Source organism: Erpetoichthys calabaricus, chromosome 4 (assembly GCF_900747795.2).
Source record: "Erpetoichthys calabaricus chromosome 4, fErpCal1.3, whole genome shotgun sequence".
Taxonomy (NCBI): domain Eukaryota; kingdom Metazoa; phylum Chordata; class Cladistia; order Polypteriformes; family Polypteridae; genus Erpetoichthys; species Erpetoichthys calabaricus.
In genome coordinates, this window is record NC_041397.2 from 107,716,203 (window position 1) to 107,730,966 (window position 14,764).

At 34.6% G+C, this 14,764-nt stretch overlaps 1 protein-coding gene across 2 annotated transcripts in view; it reads left to right on the forward strand.

Moving 5' to 3' along the window:
• Positions 1-13,966, forward strand: part of akap11 (A kinase (PRKA) anchor protein 11) — a 113,010-nt gene extending 99,044 nt beyond the window's left edge. The window contains exons 8-12 of one of the 2 annotated variants that reach the window (XM_028799664.2): positions 1,230-1,385; positions 5,135-5,218; positions 6,115-6,161; positions 9,273-9,436; positions 11,010-13,966. In XM_028799664.2, coding sequence (XP_028655497.1) covers positions 1,230-1,385; positions 5,135-5,218; positions 6,115-6,161; positions 9,273-9,436; positions 11,010-11,159 — 601 coding nt within the window. In that variant the 3' untranslated portion in view covers positions 11,160-13,966. The remainder of the gene's footprint in view (positions 1-1,229; positions 1,386-5,134; positions 5,219-6,114; positions 6,162-9,272; positions 9,437-11,009) is intronic. The other variant, XM_051927292.1, reaches the window with a different exon arrangement.
• Positions 13,967-14,764: the final 798 nt, after the last annotated feature.

Here is a 14,764-nt window from a genome sequence, read left to right on the forward strand (position 1 = left end):
CATCATGGTAAGTTAAAAAGGGGTAATTGGATGGTGACCGTTTGCTATGCCAAATAATAGTGGTTAGCTCAGTTAGGTTTTTTAAAGAGCTTCCATAAAAGTTTTTGTGAGAAAGACAAAAGTGATTTACATGCGGTATCATGCTTAATGTCAAAGTGAATAGAAACTTCTTATTTTAATCTTGTTAGCCATCCAGCATGGTATAGTTGTAAGGTACCCCTTACAGGCAGAAAAATATCATATTATAGTTCTTCTGTCAAATGAGACAACTTACAAGTTATATTGAATGGTTTTTTACATTTTTATATTGATTAAGGATATCGACAGTGTTCAGATATTAACCTTCTTACAACGTTTTAAATTTTTTTTCTCTTTTGATAACTGTTAAGTGAAGCCTGTCATGTCTACCTTTAAGAAGCACTGACACAGTAGCTGGCAATCTGTAAAGCTATAACAGTGCTAAGGGATTATAGCAGAGGCACATTAACCATAAGTAATGTTATAGAGAGAAGGCATCTTGTGTGATTAATATGTGGCTTTGTGCAGCACCTTAAAAACACTTACTGCTTTAGTTATTCAATGAAAATATGTCTTTCAAACTGTTGAAATTTTCTGCTTGTATGTTTGTGTATTAAGTATTTTACATTGGTTTTGTGCTGTTGACCACACTCCAGTTTTTTTTTCTTTTTTATACTGAATGTGAGCCGATAAGCATATCTGTCTGCTTCGAAAGTTAAAGAAAAAGAAACTTTATTTTCATTGCTTTTAAAATATTTTGACACATTCCATGTTGCAGGGGTACTGTGAGTGTGTTTTGTTGATCAGTAAGATGGAATGTAATTTCATAAGCCTGAAAATGTATTTTTACATAGCAGTATGTGGGAAGTGTAGGAGGGTGTGAAGATTTGCATAAGACATGGTTTTTATCAACCACTTAGATCAAAGAATAACCATGGTGGTGACCTATTTATGTTGACAGAAACCTTTGAATTGAATTTCCTTATTACAGACTGAACACATTTCTCCACCAAATGCCACAAAAAGGGCATTGTTTTAGGCATGATTTTAAAAGGATAGCAAAAAGAATGAAATGTAATGTTTCAGTTGAAGAACTGTGCCTGGTTATGTGTGCTAATATGTATACCTAATTTACATACAGCTAAATGAATTTAAATCAGTGTTAAAATGGAGTATTGTACATGACAGTTTTTGTGTTAACTTGTGTTTAGTGCTCCTGGGAAAGAGGGTCTACCTGTTTCAGAGTCCAGTGTGAGCCATCAGCCCAGTCTGAGTGTTGGGGATGACAGTACTGGTAGCTGGTCCAACTTGAGCTTTGAAGATGAACACGCAGATGAAAGCAGTAGTTTTCTACACATGAGTGACAGGTAAATGAGCAATAGTTGTGTTACACTGATCATAAATACACATACCACACAAGCATGTGTATGAAAACACTGCCATACTGTAGATGTCTTTAACCCACTGTCCAACCTCTGATGCAACAAAAATCTGTCTCTCTCCAAGCTAAAGGATGTTATATAATTTCATGTTTATATGATATTTAAGCTTTTTTGTGTAGCAATATAATTTCCTGTTGGCTCAAAACATTTTGTTTCAATTTCTGTCTGGTTTACATCCTTTAACATGTTAAGGAAAATGTATTAGGCTAATGTCCTGTCTTAAATAATCCACAAATATGTAGACATAACTAAAACATAATTGATAAAAGCATGTTTTGTACTTGGTAAAAATGTAGAATGCAATACAAAGGTAAGTATGTTTTCTTTTATTTATTTTTTTTAGTTTCTTGTTTAGTTGTATGGTGGCACTCAGTGTGTTTTGGCTGGTGGAATGCAATTGTGATTTTTTTTTTTATACTCTGCCATTATAAAGTGAAGCTTTGTTATTGGTTTACACTAGAGAAGAACTAAAGGGAGTTGTTTGATTCCGGCTTGCAGGAACCCTTGAATATGTGGGAAATATCAATCAGATCTAGACTCTTAAGAAAAATTTCACACATTTAAGTTGAGTCTCTGTGGCTTCCATAAGAACAAATTTCAGTGTCAAAGCCCTGTACTGAAACAGTTTTTAATTATAATATACATTATCTGTACTATTTTGTCATAATGTAGAAAGATGATACAGTATATGGATTTCCCTGTTAAATACAGTTGCTTATATAAGTACATTTAATCACATGAAGCTTTATTTCAAAATACACTGTCTCTGAAGGAGAAAGTACATAGTAAAAGAACATAAAAATGAAAAAGGTAGGAAGTAATTGTGAATTAGAAAATCAAGAGGAAAATATTCAGAATGTTAAAAAAAAAAAAAAAAAAAAAAGTTATTTTAAGGAAAAGGCTTCAGGTCCCAGTGGCACTTAACAAATATTGGATTAGGTTAGGTTAGAAAGTGCGTGAATTAGTTTGTATTGGCAGTGATGATTATGGACCATGTTGATAAATGTTTTTGAAGTTGTGTCCTGCTGACCCCTTTAACAGTTTGTAGCCCCACAGTTGACTCAAGTCTCATAACAAATTGGGATTACTCATTGTATTTAGTCTGAATACAATCAACCTTTTCCACTTTTAATTTACAGTGAAGTTTCCAAATAAAGACAAGGAAACATCTGATAACACAGATGTATTGAAAGCACATTGAGTTATACCCTGTATTGGGAGGTGGTATATAAATAAATGTAATTTTTGAATATATAAAGTAATGGTTTATTGAAAGCTGATTGTGTTAGTTTGCATGTTGATAAATCAAAAGGTTTATCCGTTTGAAGGCAGGTATACACCATGTGCACAGTATTGCTTTCTCCTATTAAAAAAGGAGCACTATTTTATAAGTGCACGATTGTGACATATTATAAGTGCATGATAAGTGGCATTGAATTGTAATTTTTTTTTCTTCTTCCAAATAAAAATAGTAATAAATGAAGGGTGGCATGGTGGAATTATGAGTATAGCATTGGTGCTGCTTGAATTCAGTGTACTGCTTGCACGTTTGGGTTTTCTTCCGACACTCCCTAAGATGTGCTCATTAGTTTAAGTGGTGAAACACATTGGCCCTAAGAATGTGTGCATGAGTAGTCCCTGCTATGGGCTGTAACACTGTCCAGGGCTGTTTCCTGCCTTGTGCCCAGTGCTGCTAGCATAGACTTTTATGTCTATTACAGTAGCCAATAATTTAAGCTCATTAAAACAAATAACTCCTCTTCTAAAGTGTAAGAAAACTTAATACAGTATTACCATTTCTTTGTTGAATAGTTTTTCATAACTTGTTATGTTGTACCATATACAGTATTGTTACTGTATAATGTGCCAGTCAATGAAATTTTGGAACTAGTAACAAATATGTTTACTGTAAATTGTAGTGACAAATAAATGAAGTTCAGTTGAAGAAAAGCAACTAACTCTCTAATCAGTTACAATATGGACATAAGCTTCCTCTGGAAAAGTCTTAATGGTTTAGTTATAAAATTTGTCTTGGGGAAAGAAAATTGCTTTGTAGCAGAGTTCTTTCTATTTAAGAAATAGTTCAAAAATCTGATGAAAGTTTAATAGTGTGCATGTGTTTATCTCTATAAATAATGCTAAACTGGCATTTGTTTGTATGCATACATGTATGTTGGCATTTGTTTGTACTTGTGTATGCTCTAGCATCACGTAAAAACAGTCTCAGATTTTCATGATAACTGGAGGATTACTCAGGGATATTTCTACTTAAGCCCAGCGAATTTCATTTGTAGCCCTCATGAACATAATCTTAGACAGTAGCTAAGTCGGTGACCGGCCTCTATGAAGTCAATCTTCTGATGTGACACAACTAATGACTGAGACCAACTAAACTGTGACTGGCTAGGATAAAATCAAGCAGATTTGATTTTGTCTTTGGTTGCAGTGATGGTCAAGAGTTGAGAGCCAATGAGCGTTCAGCTGACAGTACAATTCATAGAATGTAGTGATGAGGAAAAAGGAACACGCGTGTTTTGAACCTCACAAATAGAAGAGAAGATCATCCGTCTGATGTCTGATGTTTTACATGCTAAAACAGAATGGAAATAAAAGAAAAAAGGACCATAACTATGGCTGAATGCACCACAGCTATTACACCTTCACACAGTGCTCCATCAGACAGCACAGGAACTGTGAACCTCACAAACAGAAGAGAAGCTTGTCTGTTGGATGTCTCATATTTTACATACCACAACAGAATGAAAAAAAAAATTAAAGGCAGAGGTTACTGCTGAACCCACTGCCACTGTAATTGTTGATTTCCATTTATGTTTAATTAGTTTCTTCTTGTTCTAGATAGATAGATACTTTATTAATCCCAAGGGGAAATTCACAATTCTGTGCGTGTTTTTAACAAATCTGTATTTATATGTGTATCAGTTCTGTATTTAGTAATTGGTATAAATTATACTTGTGTTTTGACTGAGAAATGTTCAAAGCTCTCTGTGCCTGCACTCAGTGAAGAGTGCTATACATAAAATAGGTTGTATTGCATTGTAATGCTTCGTACAGTGCCTGCTCTGTCAGGCAGCACGCTATTGCTTGTCAGAAAAAGGGGAGAGCATGATTATGATCGAACATCGGCGCTCAATCGATGATTGTGACATGAGCTCTGGTCTTTAGTCATGTAATTTGACATGGTGCAGTGACAGGATCAGCGACTGCAATCAGCAAATCTGACAATACCCTGTTATAAAAAGTTGTATAATGTGACAATGGCACCAGTGTAACATGATTTATCATCTTCATTTTTTGTGGTAGTCACTAAAGTATCTTATTAGAACTAACAGGTCTCTGCTTTTTATTATACTGGTCTAGACCATGCAGTGCCCTCATAAATTATTGTCACTAATAACGTGTATATAAAGTAAGCATGTATTAATTCACTCTGTAGGCAGATTTCATATGGGATGGGCTGGCCTAAATTAAACCTGCAGATTTTTCATACTGTCATGAGTAGAGAAAGCGGAGATTCATTTTTATTGTTAGGCTTGTTTGTAAATTCGGTGTTGTTTTTGATTAATAAAGTGAAAGAAATACCGAATAAAATATAAGTAATGAAGTTTCATTAAAATGTTTCTGTATGAATATGAGTTTTTTTCTTCCCTTGGCAGTAATGGTAACAGCAGTAGCTGGAGCAGTCTTGGGTTAGAAGGAGATATTTATGAGGAAAGTTTATCCTTTTCACCATCAGACAGGTTGGTCTGACAGTAAAGGGTGCTGACATACATTTAGTGGGCATGTTCATATTTATTGCATGATAACCGCCTTAGTAATTAATTGTTAATCGATATGTCTGCTTATGTGAGCATTTTGCATCCCCCTTCAGTTAACCACAGGTTGTTTGCAATTTCATTTTTCAGTTTAAGAAGGACACAGTAATGCAATGGTTTGTTATCCATATGGGGGATTCAATAAATGTGATGCATCAGTCCCACCTAAGCAAACATAGAAGTGCTGTGTGAATCAACTGCATGCAAGGCATAGAAGCACAAGTTAATTCTTACAGTTTCTGTACTTACCACAGTATTTAATTGCACAAATTGGGAGGGAAATTGTTCATTTATTTGACAGTTTGTAAATCTGTAGTTGCATGGTAGAAGCTGAAAGAAACAAATGCTGTTAATGTTAGTGTGAAATTTTTAGAGTTTTTTGTGTGCTTGCATTGTCATATTTGGCAAATTGCAAACCACTGAGATACGCTATACAGTATAAAGCATTTGTAACCACAAAGAACAATTGCAAGATACTTTACCAAAAATATGTTGCATGCTTATAAAATAACAAATAAGTGTGTTAGAAAATGAATAAAGGTGTTAAAATATGGTGAGAATGACTATTTTGACCACATTTACATACTAAGATCTGCTGAAGTCAGTAGAGTTTTTTAAGATGCAACTATAAATTCTTACATACTTTTAAAGGAAATCCTTTCCCTTGTTCCTATGAAATACTGTGACAAGTAGCACTAATATGATTTTCAATTATTTCTTATAATTTTGCATGTTTTTTCTTTATTTTGGTTTTACTGTGATGTATAATAAAACAAATCTCTCTAAATATTATTTTGTTCATTTCATTTTACACTTCTCAGTGAGGGAACAGAAGATAAGGAAACGGAATCTAAAGACATCTTGGAAGGTAACATTGCATTTAATAATTAATCATAAAGGGAATGTGTTTTTATTAAATCAAAATAAAGAACGTTTGGTAATATTTTTCAAAACAATCCCTTTACTTCCAACATTGGTGTACAGTTTTTTTAATGTTAAAGTAACATAACATTCATTCATTGAGCATTATTGTCTACCTTTTGTTGAAGATATCAAAAGACAGGAAAGTTGTTTGCCAGACATACTTGCTTTGTCAGTTGCAAGTTTACAAATTCGACATATTTAACATACATCAAGGTGAATTTCCTCAAATGAAAAAGAACACGTTTTTGGCATTGTCACAGTGTATTTATATTTCCCCAGTAAGTGTGATTATTTGAGATAATTAATAATCATCACAGAAATGTTACATTTGCACACAGACTGCTTTAGTGTAATGTCCGAATGCTTATTTAAATTTAAGAGCCATCAAAATCCCAAGCACTTGTACCCCATAAAAGGGAAGTGTCTGCACTGCTGTCTTCTTTTCAGTCTAGCAATGACAGCTATGTGTTCAAGTCTTAAACCTCTCAGCCTGTTGGGAATGAAAGCACTAGCTCCCTCACCCTTGTCACTCAACTGTCCTGTACCCTCACAAAAAGTGCTTTCCCCATGGGCTCTGCCCCAGCTATGCTCCCCATTCCTTACAGATGACCTTGCAGCAGCAAGACATGTCACAATATGGTTGTAGTGCTGGACACCAGCTGAGTGTTACAAGAGGGACCCATGCAACAACCTTTTCATACACACTTTACACCATGCAGAATCACTACAAGTAAAACACAAAATTTAAAAATATTAATAATAATGTAGCGAAGTGTGGTGCCAGGATTTCAGCTTCCTTTCATGGCTGCTTTTATGGCTCGCTGAGCTGACAAGGATTGAGTTGAATATGGATCACCTAGTAAAACTGCAATAGAGTGAGAATAGTAAATGAAGTAGAAAAACAGGCAAGAGGCAGGCAGTGTGAAGGCAGACCTGTTTTATTATTTTGGAGGTATCCAAGAGATAGTGGCAGGGTACTGTTTATATCATTTCTTTCAGAATAAAAAGCCAGTTGGCCCCTGTGAACTCACCCAGAAATGCAGGATTATCACTGTACCAAGTTAGGATTCACACAGTCTGTCAACTTTTTTTTCTCCTTTATAGATGCAGGAATATTATAAATAAAGGTGGCCTGAATATTTTTAATTACACCTCATTGTTTTATGCCCAGTGTGTCAAACCAACAGCTGCGTAAGATAGAGACTAATTGTGGGACACGGAGTGTTGGCTGACCATCACAAGGCTTTTTAGAGTAGGGAAATTTAACACGTTTTAATAAAAGCAAAATCACAATTATGACAGATATTTTACATTTGCTTTAATGAGAAGGTTTTAGCATTAAACAGCAGTCAGGCATCTCTTCTTTAAGAGTGAATGGGACAGAATCAACCACAAAATTATACTTTTAGGCCATTTAGAAAAGCTGCTCCAAGTACATTTGTTGATCAAAGTGGAGAGCATTGGGATAGGAAAAAAATACACTGTGAAGGAGTCAAGCTGTAAGTTTTGCTATTGTACATAAGTTCAAAAACCTTTCAAATTTACAAAAAGGCTTATCATGGTTTGCAGGTTTAAGTAATATGGTGCCAAAATTAGTGTTAGTAAAACAAACAACCATTCTTTTACAATTGATAATCAGCCTTTGCCTTCAAATAAGACCTTTTTCAAATAAATTTGAATTATATTTGACTAGCAATGTTCAGTCTGGTAGCCCTAGTCCTCACCACCTCCACATCATTGTCAAGGGGCAGAGTGGGCTTGACACTCTTGAAGTCATTGATTAACTCCTTTGTCTTACTACTGTAGCGCTGTAGATGGTTTAGTTTGCACCATTCAACAATGTGCTTTACTAGTCTCCTGTGTTCACTCCTTCCTACCTTTGATGAATCTAAATATTTCTCATTGGAAAATTTCTGCAGATGACATGATTCTGTGTCGTATCTAAAGACTGAGAAGTATAGTGTAAATGGGAAGAGAGGCTGTGCAGTTCACTGTGGAACACCTGTGATTCTCATGACAATGTCCAAGACTCAGTTCTTAAGCCCCACAAACTGTGGTCTGCTAGTTAAGTAGTCTATCAGGGACACAAGTGGTGTCATATTTAATTCATTATTTAGAGAAAGCTAGGTATTAGCCCATGCCTTGAGTGAAAAAAAATTAAATTGACCTCTTGAGCTCATTAAGTGGACACTACTTCTATGTACCCATACATTTTCTTCAGTTAATGCTCATTATGTTGTAGTGTTATATAAGAAATTCTGTCTCTCTCTCCTCCTTATAGAACAGCTTTTTGCCTCTGAACAGGAGGTGCTGTTTCACGTTCTTCTGCACTGTCTCAGGGGGATTTATGTTTGCATTTGGATTAAACAAAAACGATGAATTTATTTTTCTTCAGTTGGTCAGATCTGCATGGTGTTTGGGATCTTTTTCCTGTTTGCTTCTCACCTATACTTGATATTATTCACAGTGGAGTAAAATTAATGACAGTTTATCCTGATCCAGTAATTTCTACCATACTGAAATCCAGCCGTGAAATTCCTTACTGAACGCAGTGTTAGCTTTTCTTTAGACATAACTGGACCCACATCTTCCACTAAGTACCATTTTTCACATGGCTGTGTATAGAACATAATTTCAGGGTATTTCAGGGTGCCTGTTAAACCTACCTGCTGACATGAGTTGGGCTTGCATAGGACAGGCTTGACTGGCCTGATAGATAGTTCAATCAGTTTATTGCTTTGAGTGCACTTCATTTAGTAATTGAATAATCCAATGACAATTATATGCCTCATTTACCACTCACACCAAACAAATAGGAGAAGCAATCCAGTTGAGATTTGTTTTTTCTTTTAGATTCTACTGTGTACACTACTATATTTCATGAAAATACAGTATACAGTCACATTCACTGTGAAAAATGGTCTTTAATATAGAGAATCAGAAAGGTGGCAAACACCTGTTCACTGTATGCAAGATATGTAAATGTAAGATGGAATTTATTAGTTTACTAAAATATAATAATTACTGTGTTAATTCCTCTTAATGTTTGCTTTAGGTGGATTAGGACTAACTCGAAAAGGAATATTGTTACTTAACACTGAAATAAAGAGCCATGAAGTGGAGCCTCAGCTGCGGACAGTGCTTCAGTGGGTTGCCGCATCTCATTCAGAAATGCCTGTTTTGCAATTTGCACAGCCTGCAGAGAAAGAACTTTGTCTGGTAAGTTGAATTTTGTTTTTGGTCATTTGTTGTTTTATTATGTACTTTATATAATTATACATTAGCAATTAGGGGTTTATACAGGCATATCTCAGTTTAAATAATATTTTGACATTACACAGTAACATTTTTTCATAACATTTTCTTGTTTTTGACTTCGATGATATTATAGTTGTGACTGGAAAAAGTCAGATTCTGAGAGTGCCCAAGATATATACGGATGCACAAAAATTGATTTAGAAATGAAAATTATAATGATAAAGAAATATAAAGGTGGAAAAAGCTATATCATGAAAAGTCTGTACCTCAGTGTAAGTAATGAAAACAATTGTAAAGATGCTGCTCACTTCAAATAACATGTGAAAGGAACTGCCCCTTTAAAGCCAACAATAATAATAAATCAGCCTTCTGGTGCTATTGATGATGCGGAACAATTATTAATAGTATGGATGGAAAATCAAAGACTTACCCCATTAAGCTGAATTAAATGAAGTCTAGAAGTCTTTACAAACTCAGACAGAGGAAATTATCGTAATCCTCAATTATCTGTGACTTGTAATGATTGCCTTCATCTTTTAAAGAATTGTGCTGGTCTTCCTAATGAAAGAAATAATTAAAGACAGAGGTTATTTGCAGCAACAAATTTTAATGAAGATGAAACTGTATTGTACTGGGAAAAATGCTAACATGCACATATACTTCCAAAACAGAAAAGTAAAACAATGCCAAGATTCAAAGCTGTAAACGCAGATGGACTGTGTTCCTTAGATGTAATGTTTCTGGTTGCTGTAACATCAAACTGCTGTTTGTCTATCATCAGTAAGGCAGCTCTTCCTATTTGGCACACTTCAGACCCAAAGAAGGGGGTACTGTTTTTAAGACTGAATTGCCCCTGAATTGATAGCTGTTTTTATCAATGTAACTGAGAATCATTTTCTTTGAGAAAAGAACGCTCCCTTCCAGAATGTTGCTTATTCTCAATAATACTCCTGATCTTCATTTTCAATCAGAAGACTATCATCCAAAACTTAAAGTTCTGCTGTATCCCATCAACACCCATATCTTTGTGAAATTGCAAAGGCATGACAAAAGCCTTCTGAAAATTGTGTTTCTGTTTGGAAAAGAGTGTATCTGCAGTTTGTGCATGACTTCAGAGGCTTTGAAAAGGACAAAACTCTTGAGAAAGTAAACAAAAAAAGATGAAGCTTAATGAGTAGTTAGAATTAGAAGTTGATTAAAAATATGTTGAGGGAGGAGTGAATCACATAGAACTAGAACCAAACAAATGATTAGGTTTGGCAAGATTCTTGTCGTAAACCAAATGGTCTGATGTTCCAGCCCTTCCATGTGTCTCTTGCTATTAGTGCATAAAGAATTTCATTGTAAAATGGAACCAAATTTAGTGTTTTATAAATACAGATTAGATAGATAGATATATAGGATGTTGTATTAGATGGTTTTCACCATGTTTGTTGTACAAAAATAATTATTCTTTTTTTTCCTGGTTTAAGAATATTGTTATTTTGAATTCTAATTGTCAACCAATTACTAACTCTCTTTTTTTCTTTAAAAGCTTCCATTTGTTCTGAAGAGAGCAAAAGATAAGAACTGGAAGGTGGGAGATTTGTTGCAAGCGGTTTTGAGATACTATGAACACGTGGAGTTGGAAGGAGAGACTAATTCCCCCAAGCCATTATTTGAATGGCTTCTAAATTACACGTAAATGCATACGGACAGTTGGTTAAATGTTTATCTAAAAAAAGATTAGAATGATTATCAACAGTTATGTGAAACAGGCTTTTTCTCTCATAACAAAAATCAAAATTAAAGGTTTGTGTTAGATTCTTTACTGAAAATACTAAATTTCAGGTCAATCAAAATGAAGAAAGTTACTTTTTTCCAAATGTAAATGTTACATTTGCTTAGTTTGTTGATGCAGTTGTGATTGACCTGGCTTTGTCGCACCAGATCATCAGTCCTCTCAATCCACTGCAGCTTTGCTTTTTGCTCAGTGTTTTTTGTGTTTGTGGCCATGCTTCTCAGCTCCTGCACAAAGTATAAGATACTATGTAGCAGATGCAGTATATTTTTTCAGATATTGTATTTTTTGCATTAGTCCTCATTTGTGCCGTTGAGGTCCACACAGTATGTTTAGTGTGCTGTTGGAAAAAGTGAGAGACAATGCATTACTGTTTTTCAATGGGGAAATTCCCTTGGCATAGCTTTCTATGAAGTCATTCTCATTCTGTCTATGAAAGGCCTCCTGTTGATATTCTGTATTGGTAAAAGTCAGTCTGAGACATATCTGCAGTAGATTTTGGTAACTAAAAGATATAGCTATGCCATACTTACCGGTATTTCAGTTTTTATTTGTATAGGATCATGATGGAAAAAACAATCAACCTTTTTATAAGCATACATGCTTAGTTCAACAAATCTTTCAGAAAAAAAATGTAATTGCAGTGTAAGTTTAGGTAAATTGGACTAATCTGTGTTAAACTTTGCAAGGGAAAGCCTTTCTAAAAGAATGAATGGCTTGGTCTCTCTCCATTATTGCATTAATTTGAAAAAATCTGCGAGAGTATATAACACAGTGTGTGAAACTGCAGTCCAGGGTATTTTTATCAGCGTATGTCTCAGAGATTTTGAAATGCAGCCAGCATAGATTTCCTACTTTAATTGCATCAGACCAGAAGTGGGATCTGGTGACGCACAAGTAGTAATTATTCCTGTGAGACATCACTTGTGTCTAAACCTTGCTTAACCACAAAGTATTCATGTTATCACAGAGTTTTGAGTGAGTGACACTAATACTTTTACATTTAAATTGTTAATTGTTTAAAACACTATTTCCTGTCTTGATTCATGTGTTAACAATAATATGGACACATAATAATGGATTACCTTGGGATTTTGTCTGCTCTAGATGTCTTGTCAACACTAGCAATTTATAGTAACAGCATTTTTTGGAGCTGGACACTAATTTCAGTTTTAAAAATTAGCATTTTAAACTTTTAAAATATGGTTTCAGCCCTTTTATCAAATTACTGAATACAGTATATGTAGATACCAATTTTTGCAATCCACAGAATTGCTGCTTAATTTGTCTACTAAATCCTAGTATATTTACTAGGTCACCCCTAATCAGATGTCAGTAAATTGTTCTTCCAACAAAAAAAAAAAAGTGTTTAAAGGATTTTAAAAAATCATGTCCAAACAAACTGCTAGATCCATCGGCCCTAACTTCAAGATTTTTATAAAGTTATATGAAGAGTTTGCTGACCCACACAGTGCACTGAAACAAAAACGACCAAGTTGTTAATTCTTGCCAAAATCAGAAAGTTCTAACTCTCAGACAAAACACAATTTCCCACAAATAAAATGTTAGAGTTAAGTACTTGCACTTACACAGTGCCTTTCTCTTCCCCAGCAATGGACCCAATTTCCCAATTCCTTTTTAGTAGTCCGGTGTGTGGCACATGGTATGGGGATCAATTGTGTCAATGCCATCTCAAAGCTAATCTTAAAATAAAGTATTCGGGGATTTACTAATCAATGTAAGATTGCATTTGAGTGAAACCAATTGTGGCTATTTCTAAGTTAATAAAAGTTGATGTATTTTGTATTTTTGAACTGTTAATTAAAATTAAGATGAATAATAAATCATCTTAGAATCAGCAGCATCTGAAAGTGCCATATTTTATGGTGTATCATAAGCTTTGAAACAAAAAGATGTGTTGTATTTAAGGAAAGGCAGAAACTGAGTAAAATTAATGTAAAAGCAGTAGCAGCACGTTAAAAATTCTTTACCGTCAATCTTGGATTCTCTTCCCCAGTGCAATTTAAATACTAAAACTATGAATATATTGAGATATTGTTGTACAGGATTGATAATCACCAGTACAGCAGGCAACTATTCAAGTCTGAATGCCATAACAGTTTGTATTTCACATGACACAAGTTTGCACTCCAGTGTTGTTAGGGTTCAAAATAATGAAAGTTAATATTATGCCTTTCATATTTAGCACTATACCATATGAAATATACACAGGAGAGTTAAAAGGTGACATATCTGGTGCTGAATGGAAAACTGTACTTCAGACCTAAGGTGTGATTCTCTGATGAGTTGGAACACGAAGTTTATGGCTATTTCTCAAATTATAGTCACTTTATTTTGTGTACATTCCTCTCTTTATAAATGGCCACACATTTTGTGTTTAATAACTGAATGTGTAATGGTAAATGACTTGCTAATTTAATAACTGTATCAAGTTAATTAATAGTACATTGTTATCTTCTTGATGTCAACAGTTGTAGTTTATATAATATTTATGTTGACTGCTGTATTTTTTCTGCAAATTGCATAATTATGCCAAAAAAGCAATGGAGTTATGTAACTTATGAAGATTAATGAATTTGTCTAGTGATGCAAGCGGCATAACTGGTGTCCAGATTTTAAGCTCGCACTCGCACTACATTGGTCATTTTTTGTTTTGTGATGGCTGCAAATAAAGAGATTTTTTTTCTCTCTCCACTGTCCAGAAGTGTGTGTTTTTTGGGGTTATTTGCTCAGGTATTCAGTTTGAAGAAATAAAAATTTTCAAAGAATCCAGCAGACCCCCGTGACCTTGTGTTAGGATATAGCGGGTTGGACAATGACCGACTGACTGACTGAACCTCTAAAGAATGTGCGCTTTGGTGGAGGTGATAGATGACCTTGGCCTACTTTGTGATGACTGCCTGCTCTGCAAGTCGTACATCAAGGTTTGTTCACTGATATGTCCCATTTACTTAGCTTATTTCATTCTACTTTTTAAAATTCTTCCTCAGACCTCAAAACTCTTTGTTTTAAAATTTCTTAGTTTTGAAAAGTATAGGTCTTTGATTTTATTCTAAAATTTCAGAGATATCTTTATTTTTGGGGAGCTATCCTTTTAATGTGCTCATATCTCTCATAAAGTAGAACAAAAAACAACTGATACCTTGCTAGAAACATGGGCATTTAAACATTGCAGTTTTATACCAAAATCAAAATATCAACAAGCAAGACTGAGACCTGTGAGCAAAAACGAGATTGCTTTCAAATGGTTTAGTTTTGTACGTTTTAAAGGTACTGTGCACATATGGTGTTTCTCACAAAGTACTGATCCCTTACCTTTTTGAGTGTTTGTTTCCAACTCGTTCTTCATTTATCTCCAGACAGTCACTCAAAATTAAAACTTTGCAGAGTAATCAACTATCCTTTTGCCCCTGTTTTTTATTTCCTTCTGCTTTAACCCTTTTTCTCTCTTGCTGGCACTGTTAGTAGACAGAAGGCCATTTACAGGT